The 17,359-nt window shown below is 54.9% G+C and overlaps 1 protein-coding gene across 3 annotated transcripts in view; it reads right to left on the reverse strand.

Moving 5' to 3' along the window:
• Positions 1 to 2,025: 2,025 nt before the first annotated feature.
• LOC147092893 (ribosomal protein S6 kinase alpha-5-like) overlaps positions 2,026 to 17,359 on the reverse strand; it is a 39,986-nt gene continuing 24,652 nt past the window's right edge. The window contains exons 5-15 of one of the 3 annotated variants that reach the window (XM_085976173.1): positions 15,095 to 15,202; positions 12,886 to 12,969; positions 12,549 to 12,652; positions 10,721 to 10,871; positions 9,421 to 9,582; positions 7,716 to 7,841; positions 6,884 to 7,017; positions 5,822 to 5,915; positions 4,818 to 4,988; positions 3,554 to 3,745; positions 2,048 to 2,248 (exon numbers count right to left, since the gene is read on the reverse strand). In XM_085976173.1, the coding sequence (XP_085832299.1) occupies positions 2,066 to 2,248; positions 3,554 to 3,745; positions 4,818 to 4,988; positions 5,822 to 5,915; positions 6,884 to 7,017; positions 7,716 to 7,841; positions 9,421 to 9,582; positions 10,721 to 10,871; positions 12,549 to 12,652; positions 12,886 to 12,969; positions 15,095 to 15,202 (1,509 nt within the window). In that variant the 3' untranslated portion in view covers positions 2,048 to 2,065. Of the gene's footprint in view, positions 2,249 to 3,553; positions 3,746 to 4,817; positions 4,989 to 5,821; positions 5,916 to 6,883; positions 7,018 to 7,715; positions 7,842 to 9,420; positions 9,583 to 10,720; positions 10,872 to 12,548; positions 12,653 to 12,885; positions 12,970 to 15,094; positions 15,203 to 17,359 lie in introns of all 3 variants that reach the window. The other 2 variants (XM_085976175.1, XM_085976174.1) reach the window with 2 other exon arrangements.

Raw genomic sequence — 17,359 nt, forward strand, 5'->3', positions numbered from 1 at the left:
GGGTCACTCACAGTGTAACTGTACAGAGGTCACGTTTATTCAGGGTAAGGGTCACTCACAGTGTACTGTACAGAGTCACTGTTTATTCAGGGTAAGGGTCACTCACTGTGTAACTGTACAGAGTCACTGTTTATTCAGGGTAAGGGTCACTCACAGTGTAACTGTACAGAGTCACTGTTTATTCAGGGTAAGGGTCACTCACAGTGTAACTGTACAGAGTCACTGTTTATTCAGGGTAAGGGTCACTCACTGTGTAACTGTACAGAGTCACTTTTTATTCAGGGTAAGGGTCACTCACTGTGTAACTGTACAGAGTCACTGTTTATTCAGGGTAAGGGTCACTCACTGTGTAACTGTACAGAGTCACTGTTTATTCAGGGTAAGGGTCACTCACTGTGTAACTGTACAGAGTCACTGTTTATTCAGGGTAAGGGTCACTCACTGTGTAACTGCACAGAGTCACTTTTTATTCAGGGTAAGGGTCACTCACTGTGTAACTGTACAGAGTCACTGTTTATTCAGGGTAAGGGTCGCTCACTGTGTAACTGTACAGAGTCACTGTTTATTCAGGGTAAGGATCACTCACTGTGTAACTGTACAGAGTCACTTTTTATTCAGGGTAAGGGTCACTCACTGTGTAACTGTACAGAGTCACTGTTTATTCAGGGTAAGGGTCACTCACTGTGTAACTGTACAGAGTCACTGTTTATTCAGGGTAAGGGTCACTCACTGTGTAACTGTACAGAGTCACTGTTTATTCAGGGTAAGGGTCACTCACTGTGTAACTGTACAGAGTCACTGTTTATTCAGGGTAAGGGTCACTCACTGTGTAACTGTACAGAGTCACTGTTTATTCAGGGTAAGGGTCACTCACTGTGTAACTGCACAGAGTCACTTTTTATTCAGGGTAAGGGTCACTCACTGTGTAACTGTACAGAGTCACTGTTTATTCAGGGTAAGGGTCGCTCACTGTGTAACTGTACAGAGTCACTGTTTATTCAGGGTAAGGGTCACTCGCTGTGTAACTGTACAGAGTCACTGTTTATTCAGGGTAAGGGTCACTCACTGTGTAACTGTACAGAGTCACTGTTTATTCAGGGTAAGGGTCACTCACTGTGTAACTGTACAGAGTCACTGTTTATTCAGGGTAAGGATCACTCACTGTGTAACTGTACAGAGTCACTGTTTATTCAGGGTAAGGGTCACTCACTGTGTAACTGTACAGAGTCACTGTTTATTCAGGGTAAGGGTCACTCACTGTGTAACTGTACAGAGTCACTGTTTATTCAGGGTAAGGGTCACTCACCGTGTAACTGTACAGAGTCACTGTTTATTCAGGGTAAGGGTCACTCACTGTAACTGTACAGAGTCACTGTTTATTCAGGGTAAGGGTCACTCACAGTGTAACTGTACAGAGTCACTGTTTATTCAGGGTAAGGGTCACTCACTGTGTAACTGTACAGAGTCACTGTTTATTCAGGGTAAGGGTCACTCACTGTGTAACTGTACAGAGTCACTGTTTATTCAGGGTAAGGGTCACTCACTGTGTAACTGTACAGAGTCACTGTTTATTCAGGGTGAGGGTCACTCACTGTGTAACTGTACAGAGTTACTGTTTATTCAGGGTAAGGGTCACTCACTGTGTAACTGTACAGAGTCACTGTTTATTCAGGGTAAGGGTCACTCACTGTGTAACTGTACAGAGTCACTGTTTATTCAGGGTAAGGGTCACTCACTGTGTAACTGTACAGAGTCACTGTTTATTCAGGGTAAGGGTCACTCACTGTGTAACTGTACAGAGTCACTGTTTAATCAGGGTAAGGGTCACTCACTGTGTAACTGTACAGAGTCACTGTTTATTCAGGGTAAGGGTCACTCACTGTGTAACTGTACAGAGTCACTGTTTATTCAGGGTAAGGGTCACTCACTGTGTAACTGTACAGAGTCACTGTTTATTCAGGGTAAGGGTCACTCACTGTGTAACTGCCAAGTTTTACGGCACAGACTCTCAAGTGTTTAAGACCCTCGAGGTGGTGTCAGTTCTCTAGCTAGCTGCTCCCCAGCTTCACCTCTGACCCCTGCCCGTACCTCGAACGATATCTTTGGCTCCTTCGGACACGTTTTTCCAAGCCTCGCCGTCGAAGGAGAAATCTCCACCCTTGATCTTCTTCATGATGTCCGCGGCGTTGGAGGAGGACATCCCTTTGCAGGAGCCCTGGAAGGGGACATGTCCGGACAGCATGGTGTACTGCCAAGGAAGGAGAGGGGACACGAAGACATCAGTGAACCTATGCTTTCGAAGGGGACGTCCCCCAGTATAGTGTATGTGTCACGTGCGCACCGCACCCCCGCCCTCACCCGACCCCATTGGCTTCAAGGTCCTTGCACCCCTGAGTCAAGGTTCACATCCAGCCCAGGAGAAGGCGTCACTCTAAGACTCCCACGGTGTGTTAGCCGTGGTTTAGTGGATAGCACTCTCGCATCGGAGTCAGAAGGTTGTGGGTTCGAGACCAGGGCAGGTACAGCACAGGGCAGATACAGAGTAAAGCTCCCTCTACATTGTCCCATCAAACACTCCCAGGGCAGATACAGAGTAAAGCTCCCTCTACATTGTCCCATCAAACACTCCCAGGGCAGGTACAGCACGGGTTAGATACAGAGTAAAGCTCCCTCTACACTGTCCCATCAAACACTCCCAGGGCAGGTACAGCACGGATTAGATACAGAGTAAAGCTCCCTCTACACTGCCCCATCAAACACTCCCAGGGGTAGGTACAGCAGGGGTTAGATACAGAGTAAAGCTCCCTCTACACTGTCCCATCAAACACTCCCAGGGCAGGTACAGCACGGGTTAGATACAGAGTAAAGCTCCCTCTACACTGTCCCATCAAACACTCCCAGGGCAGGTACAGCACGGGTTAGATACAGAGTAAAGCTCCCTCTACACTGTCCCATCAAACACTCCCAGGGCAGGTACAGCACGGATTAGATACAGAGTAAAGCTCCCTCTACACTGCCCCATCAAACACTCCCAGGGGTAGGTACCGCAGGGGTTAGATACAGAGTAAAGCTCCCTCTACACTGTCCCATCAAACACTCCCAGGGCAGGTACAGCACGGGGTTAGATACAGAGTAAAGCTCCCTCTACACTGTCCCATCAAACACACCCAGGGCAGGTACAGCACGGGTTAGATACAGAGTAAAGCTCCCTCTACACTGCCCCATCAAACACCCCCAGGGCAGGTACAGCATGGGTTAGATACAGAGTAAAGCTCCCTCTACACTGCCCCATCAAACACCCCCAGGGCAGGTACAGCACGGGTTAGATACAGAGTAAAGCTCCCTCTACACTGTCCCATCAAACACTCCCAGGGCAGGTACAGCACGGGTTAGATACAGAGTAAAGCTCCCTCTACACTGCCCCATCAAACACCCCCAGGGCAGGTACAGCATGGGTTAGATACAGAGTAAAGCCCCCTCTACACTGTCCCATCAAACAATCCCAGGCCATCCCGTTCCCCAATCGATTGGCAAGGTCAAAGGCAGAACTCACCAGGATGACCCCCAGGCTCCAGAGGTCACAGGACTCATCGTAGCCTTTATCCTTGAGCAGTTCGGGTGCTGCGTACTCCAGGGTGAAGCAGGGTGTCTGCAGCGGCTGGCTGTTGGGCTGCTTGATGCGGGCGAACCCAAAGTCGATGACCTTGATGGGGGCCCCGTCCCGCTCGTCCGCAAAGAGCAGGTTCTTCGGAAGAAAAGCAGGGCCAACAAGTGAGTGCGGGGCCTCGCCACAGCCAGCCCGTGTCTTTGACCCAGTGACCTGTCTGCCCTCCCTGACTCCGTGCCCCCACCCTCCCAGCGACAGGTGGCGGGCCAGAGCAACCGCGGCCCCTCACAGTGTCAATCATCCCGTGCCTCCCCTGGTCGCACAGCTGAGTTCTTCCTGAAAGGTTACGGTCGCCATCCCATAGATCCCATCCCGCCTTCTCCCCCCTCCTGACTCTCACTGAGGTCCGGCTTCCCTCCAATGGTACACCAGCCCCAATGGACCGTTGTTCCGCTGTGAGTCAATAGACAGTGTGTGTTGGTCGGCTGTTCAACTGCGGCGGGCTTCAACCCCGAGCCTGGCCTTCAACCAACGGCCACACCGACACATCCCGGCAGGACCCACTGGACGGAGATCAGGAGCAGGGCGCCTGGCTGCTTTACTCCCTCGCTAAGGGGGCCAATTGGAACGTTCCCACCGCTACCCCTAGGCCAATCGAAGACCGAGCCTCCTTCGTGTGACTCAACACCACTTACCAACAGAGTCACGGTAGTCAGCCGTGGCTCAGTGGGCAGCACCCTCGCCTCTGAGTCAGAAGGTTGTGGGTTCGAGTCCCCACTCCAGAGACTTCAGCACATAATCCAGGCTGACACTCCCAAGGCGGTACTGAGGGAGCGCCGCACCGTCGGAGGGGCGGTACTGAGGGAGCGCCGCACCGTCGGAGGGGCGGTACTGAGGGAGCGCCGCACCGTCGGAGGGGCAGTACTGAGGGAGCGCCGCACTGTCGGAGGGGCGGTACTGAGGGAGCGCCGCACTGTCGGAGGGGCGGTACTGTGGGAGCGCCGCATTGTCGGAGGGGCGGTACTGAGGGAGCGCCACACTGTCGGAGGGGCGGTACTGTGGGAGCGCCGCACTGTCGGAGGGGTGGTACCGAGGGAGCGCCGCACTGTCGGAGGGGCTGTACCGAGGGAACGCCGCACTGTCGGAGGGGCAGTACTGAGGCTACGATGTCGATGAGCTGGGGTTAAGACGGGGCTATGAGTGACCCTACCTCCGGTTTCAGGTCCCTGTGTACCACCCCTGCGTCGTGCATGTGGCTGACCCCCGACACCAGGCTCCGCATCATCCGGCTGGCCTCCAGCTCGCTGAAGTGCTTCCTTTTCCGGATCCGTTCAAGCAGCTCGCCGCCCCGGAGCAACTCCATCACCAGGTACGTGTGGAACTAGGACAAGGGGGCACCAGGTCAGAGGGCAGGGCGGGCAGGATCGGCCTCAGTGCGGGCAGGCCGCCAGAGACAGCAGGTATACTGCACACCCGCACCCCACACTCTCTCACACACACACACACACACACTCACACTCTCTCACACATTCACACACATTCTCTCTCTCTCTCTCACACACACACACTCAATTCAATTCAATTCAAATCGCTTTATTGGCATGACAAGGTACATCTTATGTTGCCAAAGCATCGAAAAACATTTATGGTTGAACACATAAACGCAGATCTATCCATACAGTGTATAAACAGATATATCCCTGAGTGTATAAATATACATTCATATAATTTGTATATACTCTTTTCTTAGATTTAATGGTTGTCCCTCTGTTTATGGCAAGCTGTAACATAGTGTGCCGCTAAGGTTACACAATTTCTCTCTTCCCCTAGTAGGTATGGGAGTTTTTGGTCGTCATTCAAATTTCTGAATTCAGGGCATATTTTTGTGAATTTTGGGTAGAAATTCTCCCTGATGCCCTGATATTTTCCACAAGCTGTGAGGAAGTGCATCTCTGTCTCCACCACTCCCTGACTGCAGTGAGAGCATATCCTGTCCTCTCTTGGCAGCCGGGTCTGCCTGTGTCTGCCTTTTTCGATGGCCAGGCTATGTTCACTAAGTCTGTACATTGTCAAGGTTTTTCTCAGTTTGCTATCCTCTCTCTCTCTCTCTCACACACACACTCTCTCTCACACACAAAGCGAGCTACAGATGTCACATCCGGTCACTGGGCCCAGCTCTTGGTAGGGCAGGGCAGGTCCGCACTCTCTGCTCACCTGGTCATGGAAGACCTCGTATAGCTTGACGATATTGGGGTGTCCCTCACACAGCTTCAGGGCTCCAATCTCCCGCTGGATGTAACCTTCCATCCTAGAACACAGACAGGAAAACAGCCTCAGTACCTGCGGGGGTGGGGGTGGGACTCCAGCACACCCGGCACAGACGGAGCCTGGCATCCAATGGGCAGGGGCACTGAGGAACATTTCATTCTCTCCGACCCCCAACCCTCTCATCTCATCAGCGAATGTAGCTAACCCTTTGATATTTTGTGCACATCAGCTTGAATTTATACAGCGCCTTTAATGTAGTAAAACGTTCCAGGGAGCTTCTCAAGAACGTTACCAGAAAAATTTGACACCGAGCCACATAAGGAGATATTAGGACAGGTGACCAAAAGCTGGGTCAAAGAGGTCGGTTTTAAGGAGCGTCTTAAAGGAGGAGAGAGCGGCGGAGAGGTTTAGGGAGGGAATTCCAGAGCTTAGGGCCCAGGCAGCTGAAGGCACGGCCGCCAATGGTGGAGCGATTAAAATCGGGGATGCTCAAGAGGCCAGAATTGGAGGAGTGCAGAGATCTCGGGGGGTTTGTAGGGCTGGAGGTGGTTACAGAGATAGGGAGGGACAAGGGCCATGGAGGGATTTGAAAACAAGGATGAGAATTTTTAAATCGGGGCGTTGCTTAACTGGGAGCCAATGTAGGTCAGCGAGCACAGAGGGGGCGAATGGATCTTGATTCGCGCCATGGAATGGGAGCGTGGGCGACTCTGGGTGAGGCCAGGCTTGGGATTAGCTGCCGGGGTCAGTTAGAGGGGAGCTGGAAGGCGGCCATGTTTTTTTTTTGCCAGGCAGCCATGTTTGTTTTGCCAGGTGGCCATGTTTTTTTCACCGGGCGGCCATGTTTTTTTTGGTCGGGCAGCCATATTTGTTTTTTGCCAGACGGCCATGTTTTTTTCACTGGGCGGCCATGTTTTTTTTTCACTGGGCGGCCATGTTTTTTTTTTCACTGGGCGGCCATGTTTTTTTTTCACCGGGTGGCCGTGTTTTTTTTCGCTGGGCCTTCACCTCTTGCTGAGAATCTTGACAGCGAACTCCTGCCCACTCAGCTTGTTCCGGCACTTTCTGCAGATCGAGAAGCTTCCCACTCCCAGCGGCTCGTCCTTCATGTTGAGGTCGTAATGCTGGAAGAACGGAGAGTCCTAACGAACAAAAAAAAAACGGTCAGCCCCGAGGAACGAGGATTCTGCTGACCTTTCACCTCCAGGTCAGGAGCAAGTTTGGCCAGTTTAACTCTGCGCTAGCCTGTGTACCTCACCTTGTGGGTTCCAACCCGGCCTAGTCCCTTTAAGGATCAAATGTTTACCGCTTGCCCACCCACCCTCCCCCCCTCCCGCACCCAACCCATTCCAGCCCTTGCCGTACTGAGGCCCACAGCTCAGCAAGGATGGGGGAGGTGGAAAGAGGAAAATCAGCCCGGGTCCGGGGGCGGGGGACTTCCCGCTCCTGATCGCCACCCCAGTGACCTCGGCTGGAAAGTGCCCATGTGCATGTTGCGACGCACGCCCCCTACCCGAATAGCCCACTTGGGCACGGTAACCAGGGGGGCAACCGCCACGGCACGCAGGGCAAATCTCCCCCAGCGAGAGCGAGGGCCTCCAGGCGTGGGGAAAATCAGGCCAACCCGGGGGGGGGGGGTCAAAGGTCGTAGAAAATGGTGGCTGGTGAGGCGGTGGCCATTTTGGATTCTCAGTACCCGGCCTACCAGGGGGGAATTTATACCTCGCAAGGCTTAAAATTCCCCCCCACCTTCTTCGGACCGGGCCTCGCGGCAGGCAGCGCAAGGACGGGGCGTGCGTTGTGGTGGGGGGGGCGGGGCAGGAGGAGAACCAATCCGTACCTTAGTCATGGCGCTGCGGGCGACGGCCATGCTGTCCGGACGATCAGTGCTCAGCTCCAGCTCCAGGGGTTCGGACATCACGGCGTTGCGGTCGAAGAGCACGGACGGAGCGATGAAGGAATAGCCCTGAGGGAAGAGGGGCAGAGAGTGAGGCGCTCCTCGGATACAGCACGCGCGCGTGCGCTCGCTCCCCCCTTAGAGACAGGAGGAGGCCGTTCAACCCCTCGGGGCCTGTTCCCCCATTCAATCAGATCGCGGCTGATCTGCGACCTCACTCCATCTCCCCGCCTTTGCTCCATATCCCTTAATACCTTTGGTTAACAAAAATCTATCAGTCTCAGTCTTGACCCCCGGCCTCGACAGCTTTCTGGGGGGGAGAGTTCCAGGTTTCCACCACCCTTTGTGTGAAGAAGTGCTTCCCGACATCACCCCTGAATGGCCTGGCTCTCATTTTAAGGTGACTCCCCCCGACCAGAGGAAATAGTTTCTCTCGATCTACCCGATCGAATCCTTAAACACCTCGATCAGATCACCCTTTAACACGAACATACGAATTAGGAGCAGGAGTCGGCCACTCGGCCCCTCGAGCCTGCTGCGCCATTCAGTAAGATTGACATGAATCTCGTCATTCATGTGAAAATGACTTATGTAGTAATACTGGGCAGCCTATGGGTGGCGCTGTCCAGGGAGAGTATAAATACTCGGGCACGGGCCCAGCTTGCTCAGGACATTCTTTAACAGGAACTAGTGAAGGACACAACTAGACCTCCATGTTGTAAAACAGTTGATTAAAGCCTTGTTTAACGCTTAGACCAAGTGTCTAGTAGTTTTCTTACATTGAAGATTATGGCTGATCCGATTACTCCACATTCCCGCCTACCCCCAATAACCTTTCACCCCCTTGCTCACCAAGAATCTATCTACCTCTGCCTTCAAAATATTCAAAGGCTCTGCTTCCACCGCCCTCTGAGGAAGAGAGTTCCAAAGACTCACGACCCTCTGAGAAAAATGTCTCCTCATCTCCGTCTTGAATGGGCGACCCCTTATTTTTAAACAGTGACCCCTAGTTCTAGATTCTCCCACAAGAGGAAACATCCTCTCCACATCCACCCTGTCCAGACCCCTCAGGATCTTCATAGAGTCATAGAGTTTTACAGCACAGAAAGAGGCCCTTCGGCCCATCGTGTCCGCGCCGCCCATCCATCCCTGTTATATGTTTCAATCAAGTCACCTCTTACTCTTCTAAACTCCAGCGGATACAAGCCCAGCCTGTCCACCCTTTCCTCATAAGACAACCCGCCCATTCCAGGTATTAGTCCGGTAAACCTTCCACACTCGAGGGAATACGAGCCTCGTCTGTACAACCTGGGCTCGTAAATTAACCCCTTTGTCCCCGGGATCATTCTGCTGGATCTGGGTAGCACCCTCTCCCAGGCCAGTATATCTCTTCCTCAGGTGCCCAGGACTGATCGTACTTACTCCAGACGGGGTCTGACCAAGGCTCGAGCCACAGTTAGGGGGGCGTTGGTGTCAATTCTGAGTCGGGCCCGCTGCTTTAAGGTTCAGACAGCGAGGTTACAAGTGATTTAACGTCTCACCTCCCGCCTGCTCATTCAGCGTGGGCTGGGCGGGGGGGGGGCGGGGAGCTAGCAAGGCGGTCCCCTCCCGGGTACGGACCCCCGTGCGCGGCGCGACAGACACACACCTGGAATATCCTGTCACCGCTGTGGGGGATGCTGGCCGGTGAGTAGGTGGGGTCCATCTCCGTGAACTCCTCCGCAAAGTTGCCGACGTCCATCTCGCTCCGGATGACCGGCTTGAATGGGGCCGGGACCTTCTTGGCCACCAGATCGTCCCAGTTCATTCCCTGAAAGAGAGCACGGTTAATCCGGCGGCGTGCGCGAGTCGTCCCGCGCCCATCCTCCGACGCCGCCGCCTGCAGCCCGCCAGCTATTCAATCCCAAGCTCCATCGATCGTCTGTGGTGTCAGCCGTTCTGTCGGAGGGGTGGTACTGAGGGAGCGCCGCACTGTCGGAGGGGCAGTACTGAGGGAGCGCCGCGCTGTCGGAGGGGCAGTACTGAGGGAGCGCTGCGCTGTCGGAGGGGCGGTACTGAGGGAGCGCCGCACTGTCGGAGGGGCAGTACTGAGGGAGCGCCGCACTGTCGGAGGGGTGGTACTGAGGGAGCGCCGCACTGTCGAAGGGGCGGTACTGAGGGAGCGCCGCACTGTCGAAGGGGCAGTGCTGAGGGAGCGCCGCACTGTCGGAGGGGCAGTACTGAGGGAGCGCTGCACTGTCGGAGGGGCGGTACTGAGGGAGCGCCGCACTGTCAGAGGGGCGGTACTGAGGGAGCGCCGCGCTGTCGGAGGGGCGGTACTGAGGGAGCGCTGCACTGTCAGAGGGGCGGTACTGAGGGAGCGCCGCACTGTCGGAGGGGCGGTACTGAGGGAGCGCCGCACTGTCGGAGGGGCGGTACTGAGGGAGCGCCGCACTGTCGGAGGGGCGGTACTGAGGGAGCGCCGCACTGTTGGAAGGACGGTACTGAGGGAGCGCCGCACTGTCGTAGGGATGGTACTGAGGGAGCGCTGCACTGTCGGAGGGATGGTACTGAGGGAGCGCCAATGTCCTGGGACAATATTTATCCCTCAATCAACATCACTAAAACAGATGCTCTGGTCATTATCACATTGCTATTTGTGGGAGCTTGCTGTGCGCCAATTGGCGGCCACGTTTCCTACATTACAACAGTGACCACACTTCAAAAAGTACTTCATTGGCTGTAAAGCGCTTTGGGACGTCCGGTGGTCGTGAAAGGCGCTGGAGAAATGCGAGTCTTTCTTTGAAAGCCTAAGGCTTTGTTGCCCCTATTTCTTGATCTTCCTCCCATTCCTTTCAACCTCAGAGTCGCCTGCACTCTGAACCCCACCCACCTCCCCCCTGGGTGTCCCGTTAACGGGAAATGGGAGCGGTCAGGGAGCGAGGGGCGCACGGGCGTTGATGCCTTACCCGGAAGAAGGCGTGGCGTTTGATCTCCGTCGCTCCCTTGGACCCCGAGCCCAGCCTCTTCTTCGGGTCCTTGACGAGCAGTTTCTGGATCAGGTCCCGGCCGGCGGAGGAGATCTCGTTGGGGAGTGGGGGGTCGGCCTGCATGATTCGCCTGCGGAGAAACGAACGCTCTCAGTCTTGTGGTGGTTGCAGGTCAATCATCACAGCCCCAGGACATGGCTGCAGGAGTTCCTCAAGGCAGTGTCCTAGGCCCAACCATCTTCAGCTGCTTCATCAATGACCTTCCCTCCAACATAAGTTCAGAAATGGCAATGTTCGCTGATGACTGCACAGTGTTCAGCGCCATTCACAACTCCACAGATAATGAAGCAGTCCATGCCTGCATGCAACAAGACCTGGACGACGTTCAGGCTTGGGCTGATAAGTGGCAGGTAACATTCACGCCACAGAAGTGCCAGGCAATGACTATCTCCAACAAGCGAGAGTCTAATGACCTCCCCTTGACATTCAATGGCATTATCATCACCAAATCCCCCACTATCAACATCCTGGGGGGTCACCATTGACCAGAAACTTAACTGGACCAGCCACATAAATACTGTGGCAACAAGAGCAGGTCAGAGGCTGGGTATTCTGCAACGAGTGTCTCACCTCCTGACTCCCCAAAGCATTTCCACCATCTACAAGGCTCAAGTCAGGAGTGTGATGGAATACTCTCCACTTGCCTGGATGAGTGCAGCTCCCAACAACACTCAAGAAGCTCGACACCATCCAGGACAAAGCAGCCCGTTTGATTGGCACCCCATCCACCACCTTAAACATTCACTCCCTCCACCACCGGCGTACCGTGGCTGCAGTGTGGACCATCTACAAGATGCACTGCAGCAACTCGCCAAGGCTTCTTCGGCAGCACCTCCCCAAACCCACGACCTCTTCCACCTAGAAGGACAAGGGCAGCAGGCGCATGGGAACACCGCCACCTCCAAGTCATACACCATCCTGACTTGGAAATATATCGGCCATTCCTTCATCGTCGCCGGGTCAAAATCTTGGAACTCCCTCCCTAACAGCACTGTGGGCGCACCTTCACCACACGGACTGCAGCGGTTCAAGAAGGCGGCTCACCACCACCTTCTCAAGGGCAATTAGGGATGGGCAATAAATGCTGGGCCTTGCCAGCGACGCCCACATCCCATGAAAGAATAAAAAAAGAGTAAAACTCCCTCTACACTGTCCCATCAAACACTCCCAGGGCAGGTACAGCATAGGTTAGATACAGAGTAAAGCTCCCTCTACACTGTCCCATCAAACACTCCCAGGGCAGGTACAGCACGGGTTAGATACAGAGTAAAGCTCCCTCTACACTGTCCCATCAAACACTCCCAACAGAAATCTCAGTGGTCTCTGAATGACAGCACGATGGGAACACCACCACCTCCAAGTTCCCCTCCAAGTCACACACCATCCCGACTTGGAAATATATCGGCCGTTCCTTCATCGTCGCTGGGTCAAAATCCTGGAACTCCCTCCCTAACAGCACTGTGGGAGCACCTTCACCACACGGACTGCAGCGGTTCAAGAAGGCGGCTCACCACCACCTTCTCGAGGGCAACTAGAGACGGGCAATAAATGGTGGCCTTGCCAGAGATGCCCACATCCCAAGAATTAATTAAAAGAATAAATCTCGCGTTCCTGTTAGGACAGAGCACCCAGTGTGACGCGTCTGTCCACCCCAGAGCATCACGCTGCCATGTCAAAGCTGCAAGTTCTCACTGGGCTGAGAGCTCCAAATCGCAGGGTTCTACGGGGGCAACCGCTCCGCACCCACCTGGACACTTCCCCCTGTGAGTTTTTCTCTCCCTCCAGGGTAAAAGGGGAGGCCCCAGTCAGCAGCTCGAACATCAGGATCCCGAGACTCCACCAATCGACCGACTGTGGGGGAAAGGGCAGCACGTCACACTGACTGACTGAATGTTCATAGAGGGAGAGGGGGAGTGGGGGAGGGAGAGGGAGAGAGGGGGGGAGGGAGAGGGGGGGGGGGAGGGGGACTCGGGGAGAGAGGGGGAAGGGAGGGGGAGAGTGGGGGAGAGGGAGAGGGATGGGAGAGAGAGAGAGAGAGAGAGAGAGTTGGGGGGGAGAGAGGGGGTGGGGTGATTTCCACTCACCATTCCATGCCCAGATCGACTTCCTCGGATGATTTCGGGAGCCATGTATTCGATGGTCCCACAGAAGGAGAATGTCCTTTCCTTCTGTCAATCGAGGACATTCTCAGTCACTACTTTATACCGAGATTGCACCCGAATCGACTGCCCCCTCCCTTCAGCACCCACCCACAGGGGTCCTTAATCTCAGAGCCCTCCTCCCTGGTTCAAATCCCCCAGCCCACAGGCCCCTCCTCCCCGCCCGCACCCTCGCTGGGTCGAAGACGAGACTCATGGCACTGTCTCCTTCTTAGATTCTCCATCCCAGGAGCCCATAGCTGGGCAGTCCTCTCCCCTCCCGCGGTCTTCCCTCCCTCCTCCAATCCACAGGCTATTCCTCAACGGTGGTGGTCCCAGCACCGTGGGTCGCAGCCCTTCACCCGGGTGTTCATTTTCGCACCCCACCCCCGCCCCCGCACCACCTCGTCCCTCCTCTCCGTCCCTCAGAAATCGGACGCCTCACTTCCTGAAGCACCATGACTTCAGCCAAATGAGATGCAAGTGTCAGCCATTGCTCAGTGGGTCGCTCTCCCTCTCGCGCCTTGGAGTCGGAAGGTCGCGGGATCGAGTCCCCACTCCAGAGACTCGAGCCCCATCATCCAGTCCGACACTCCCAGTTGCCAGTACTGAGGGAGCGCCGCACTGTCAGAGGGGCGTTGCTGAGGGAGCGCCGCACTGTCGGAGGGGCGGTACTGAGGGAGCGCCGCACTGTCGGAGGGGCGGTACTGAGGGAGCGCCGCACTGTCGGAGGGGCGGTACTGAGGGAGCGCCGCACTGTCGGAGGGGCAGTACTGAGAGAGCGCCGCACCGTCGGAGGGGCGGTACTGAGGGAGCGCCGCACTGTCGGAGGGGCAGTACTGAGGGAGCGCCGCACTGTCGGAGGGACGGTACTGAGGGAGCGCCGGACTGTCGGAGGGGCAGTACTGAGAGAGCGCCGCACTGTCGGAGGGGCGGTACTGAGGGAGCGCCGCACTGTCGGAGGGGCAGTACTGAGGGAGCGCCGCACTGTCGGAGGGGCGGTACTGAGGGAGCGCCGCACTGTCGGAGGGGCGGTACTGAGGGAGCGCCGCACTGTCGGAGGGGCGGTACTGAGGGAGCGCCGCACTGTCGGAGGGGCAGTGCTGAGGGAGCGCCGCACCGTCGGAGGGGCAGTACTGAGGGAGCGCCGCACTGTCGGAGGGGCAGTACTGAGGGAGCGCCGCACTGTCGGAGGGGCAGTACTGAGGGAGCGCCGCACTGTCGGAGGGGCGGTACTGAGGGAGCGCCGCACTGTCGGAGGGGCGGTACTGAGGGAGCGCCGCACTGTCGGAGGGGCAGTACTGAGAGAGCGCCGCACCGTCGGAGGGGCGGTACTGAGGGAGCGCCGCACTGTCGGAGGGGCAGTACTGAGGGAGCGCCGCACTGTCGGAGGGACGGTACTGAGGGAGCGCCGGACTGTCGGAGGGGCAGTACTGAGAGAGCGCCGCACTGTCGGAGGGGCGGTACTGAGGGAGCGCCGCACTGTCGGAGGGGCAGTACTGAGGGAGCGCCGCACTGTCGGAGGGGGCGGTACTGAGGGAGCGCCGCACTGTCGGAGGGGCAGTACTGAGGGAGCGCCGCACTGTCGGAGGGGCAGTACTGAGGGAGCGCCGCACTGTCGGAGGGGCAGTACTGAGGGAGCGCCGCACTGTCGGAGGGGCAGTACTGAGGGAGCGCCGCACTGTCGGAGGGGCAGTACTGAGGGAGCGCCACACGGTTGGAGGTGTCATCTTTCGGATGAGACGTTAAACCGAGGACCCATCTGCCCTCTCAGGTGGACGGAAAGATCCCACGGCCACTATTGGAGGAAGAGCAGGGGGAGTTCTCCCTGGTGTCCTGGGGCCAATATTTATCCCTCAACCAGCATCACTAAAACAGATGATCTGGTCATTATCACATTGCTGTTTGTGGGAGCTTGCTGTGCGCAAATTGGCTGCCGCGTTTCCCACATTACAACAGTGACTGCACTTCAGAAAGTACTTCATTGGCTGTAAGGCGCTTTGGGACGTCCTGAGGTGGTGAAAGGCGCTGGAGAAATGTACTTTAGTCCCTGCAGCAGAGAGATCCCCCCGTCCGACCCTCCTAGGGGTCAAGGGTCAGGAACTCGACCGATTCGGCCTCTGTCGGCCCCCTAGGGTCCTCAAGAGGCGCTCACCTCGTCCATGACGAACTCCTTGCTCAGCCCAAAGTCCGTGAGCACCACATGGCCGTCACTGTCGAGGAGGATGTTCTCGAGCTTGACGTCTCTGTATACGATTCCGAGCTGTGGGAGGGAGACTCACATCGAATGACACAGAACATACAGCACAGAAACAGGCCGTTCTGCCCAACCTAGACTGTGCTGGCATCGATACTCCACTCGAGCCTCCTCCCGTTCTCAGACTGTCAGCATATCTTTCTATTCCCTTTACTCTCGTGTACTCGTCTAGTTTCCTTTTGAAGGTATCTATACTACTCAACCACTCCCTGTGGTAGCGAGTTCCACATTCTCACCACTCTCTGGGGAAAGAAGTTTCTCCTGAATTCCCTATTGGATTTATCAGTCAGTATCTTATATTGATGGCCCCTAGTTTGGGATTCACCCACAAGTGGAAACATTCCACATCGATCCTGTCCAACCCATTCATAACTTTAAAGACCGCCATCAGGTCTCCTCCGAGTCTTCTCTTTTCTAAAGAAAAAAGCCCCGACCTGTTGAATCTTTCCCGAGAGCTGTAATCTCTCAGTGCTGATACCGTCCGTGTAAATCTTTTTGGCACTTTTTCTCCAGTGCGTCTATGTCCTCCTTATAGTCTGGAGACCAAAACTGCGCACAGCACTCCAAGTGCGGCCCAACCAGAATCCGATACAAGTTTAACATATCTTCACTACTTTTGAATTCTATACCCCTAGAAATAAATCCCGGTGCTTTGTTACCATTATTAATTGCTTTGCTGGCCTGCGACGCTGCTTTTAATGATTTGTTCACCAGTATGCCGCGATCCCTTTGAATGGCAATAGATTGGGAGAAGGGGAAGTGCAAAGAGACCTGGGTGTCCTTGTGCACCAGTCGCTGAAGGTAAGCATGCAGGTGCAGCAGGCGGTTAAGAAGGCAAATGGTATGTTGCCCTTCGTAGCGAGAGGGTTCGAGTACAAGAACAAGGATGCCTTGCTGCAGTTGTACAGGGCCTTGGTGAGACCACACCTTGAGTACTGTGTGCAGTTTTGGTCGCCTTACCTGAGGAAGGACATTCTTGCCACGGAAGGAGTGCAGCGAAGATTCACCAGGGTGATACCTGGGACGGCAGAAATGACGTATGAGGAGAGATTGTGTCGATTGGGCTTATACTCACTGGAGTTTAGAAGATTGAGAGGGGATCTCATCGAAACCTATAAAATTCTGTCAGGCCTGGACAGACTAGATGCAGGAAGGATGTTTCTGATGGCTGGGGAGTCCAGAACCAGGGGTCATAGTCTAAGGATAAGGGGTAAGCCATTTAGGACTGAAATGAGGAGGAATTTCTTCACCCAGAGAGTGGTGAACCTGTGGAATTCTCTACCACAGAGGGCGGTGGAGGCCAATTCATTAAATATATTCAAGAAAGAGTTGGATATATTTCTTAAGGCTAAAGATATCAAGGGATATGGGGAGAAGGCAGGGACAGGGTACTGAATTTGAATGATCAGCCATGATCTCATTGAATGGCGGAGCAGGCTCGAGGGGCTGAATGGCCTACTCCTGCTTCTATGTTTCTATGTTTCCTCTACCCCATTCAGTTTCTTATTTTTGAAGGTGTGGCTGATGTTTCTGTTTTTCCTACCAAAGTGCATCACCCCACGTTCATCGGTGTTAAACTTCATTCGCCACTTAGCTGCCCAGTCTGCAAGTTTTCGAATGTCTTCTTGGATTATGTTGCTTTCTTCCTCAGTGTTAGCTCGACACCCTCCCACAGTTTGGTACCATCTGCAAATTTTGATAGTCGGTCTCGCCCCGTTTGGGGGGCGGTAACCTTTGAAAGCTGGGGAAATTAGCGCCGGGCGTTAAATAATTCCCAGCTTTTCCTAAACTCGGTGTTTGTGCGCCAGGAAGGAAGTGGAGTGCTAAAATCAAGCATGCCTCTTCCTTCCTGGCGCGCTAAAGGACGCAGGCGGAGCGGTAGCACAACGCCATACCGCCGCCATAGCAAAACTCCCGGCCAAGTTAGCGGGAGTCATTGATCATGCGTTAGCGCCCCCGGAGGCGATAACAAGAGGCGCGAAGGAGGCCAATTTCTAGCCCCGAGTTCCTCGTTCCGAAGTCCAAATCATGAATGTAAATTATGAATAACAGTGGTCCCAGCGCTGATCCTTGTGGAACACCACATTCCACCTTCCTCCAATCGGAATAACTGCCCTTTACCCCTACTATCCGCTTTCTGGTTTTTGCTATTCATTCAGCTAT

This window comes from Somniosus microcephalus, unplaced genomic scaffold, assembly GCF_052327205.1.
Source record: "Somniosus microcephalus isolate GS21.2 unplaced genomic scaffold, FLI_Smic_1.0 unresolved_chr2, whole genome shotgun sequence".
NCBI classification, from domain to species: Eukaryota; Metazoa; Chordata; class Chondrichthyes; order Squaliformes; family Somniosidae; genus Somniosus; species Somniosus microcephalus.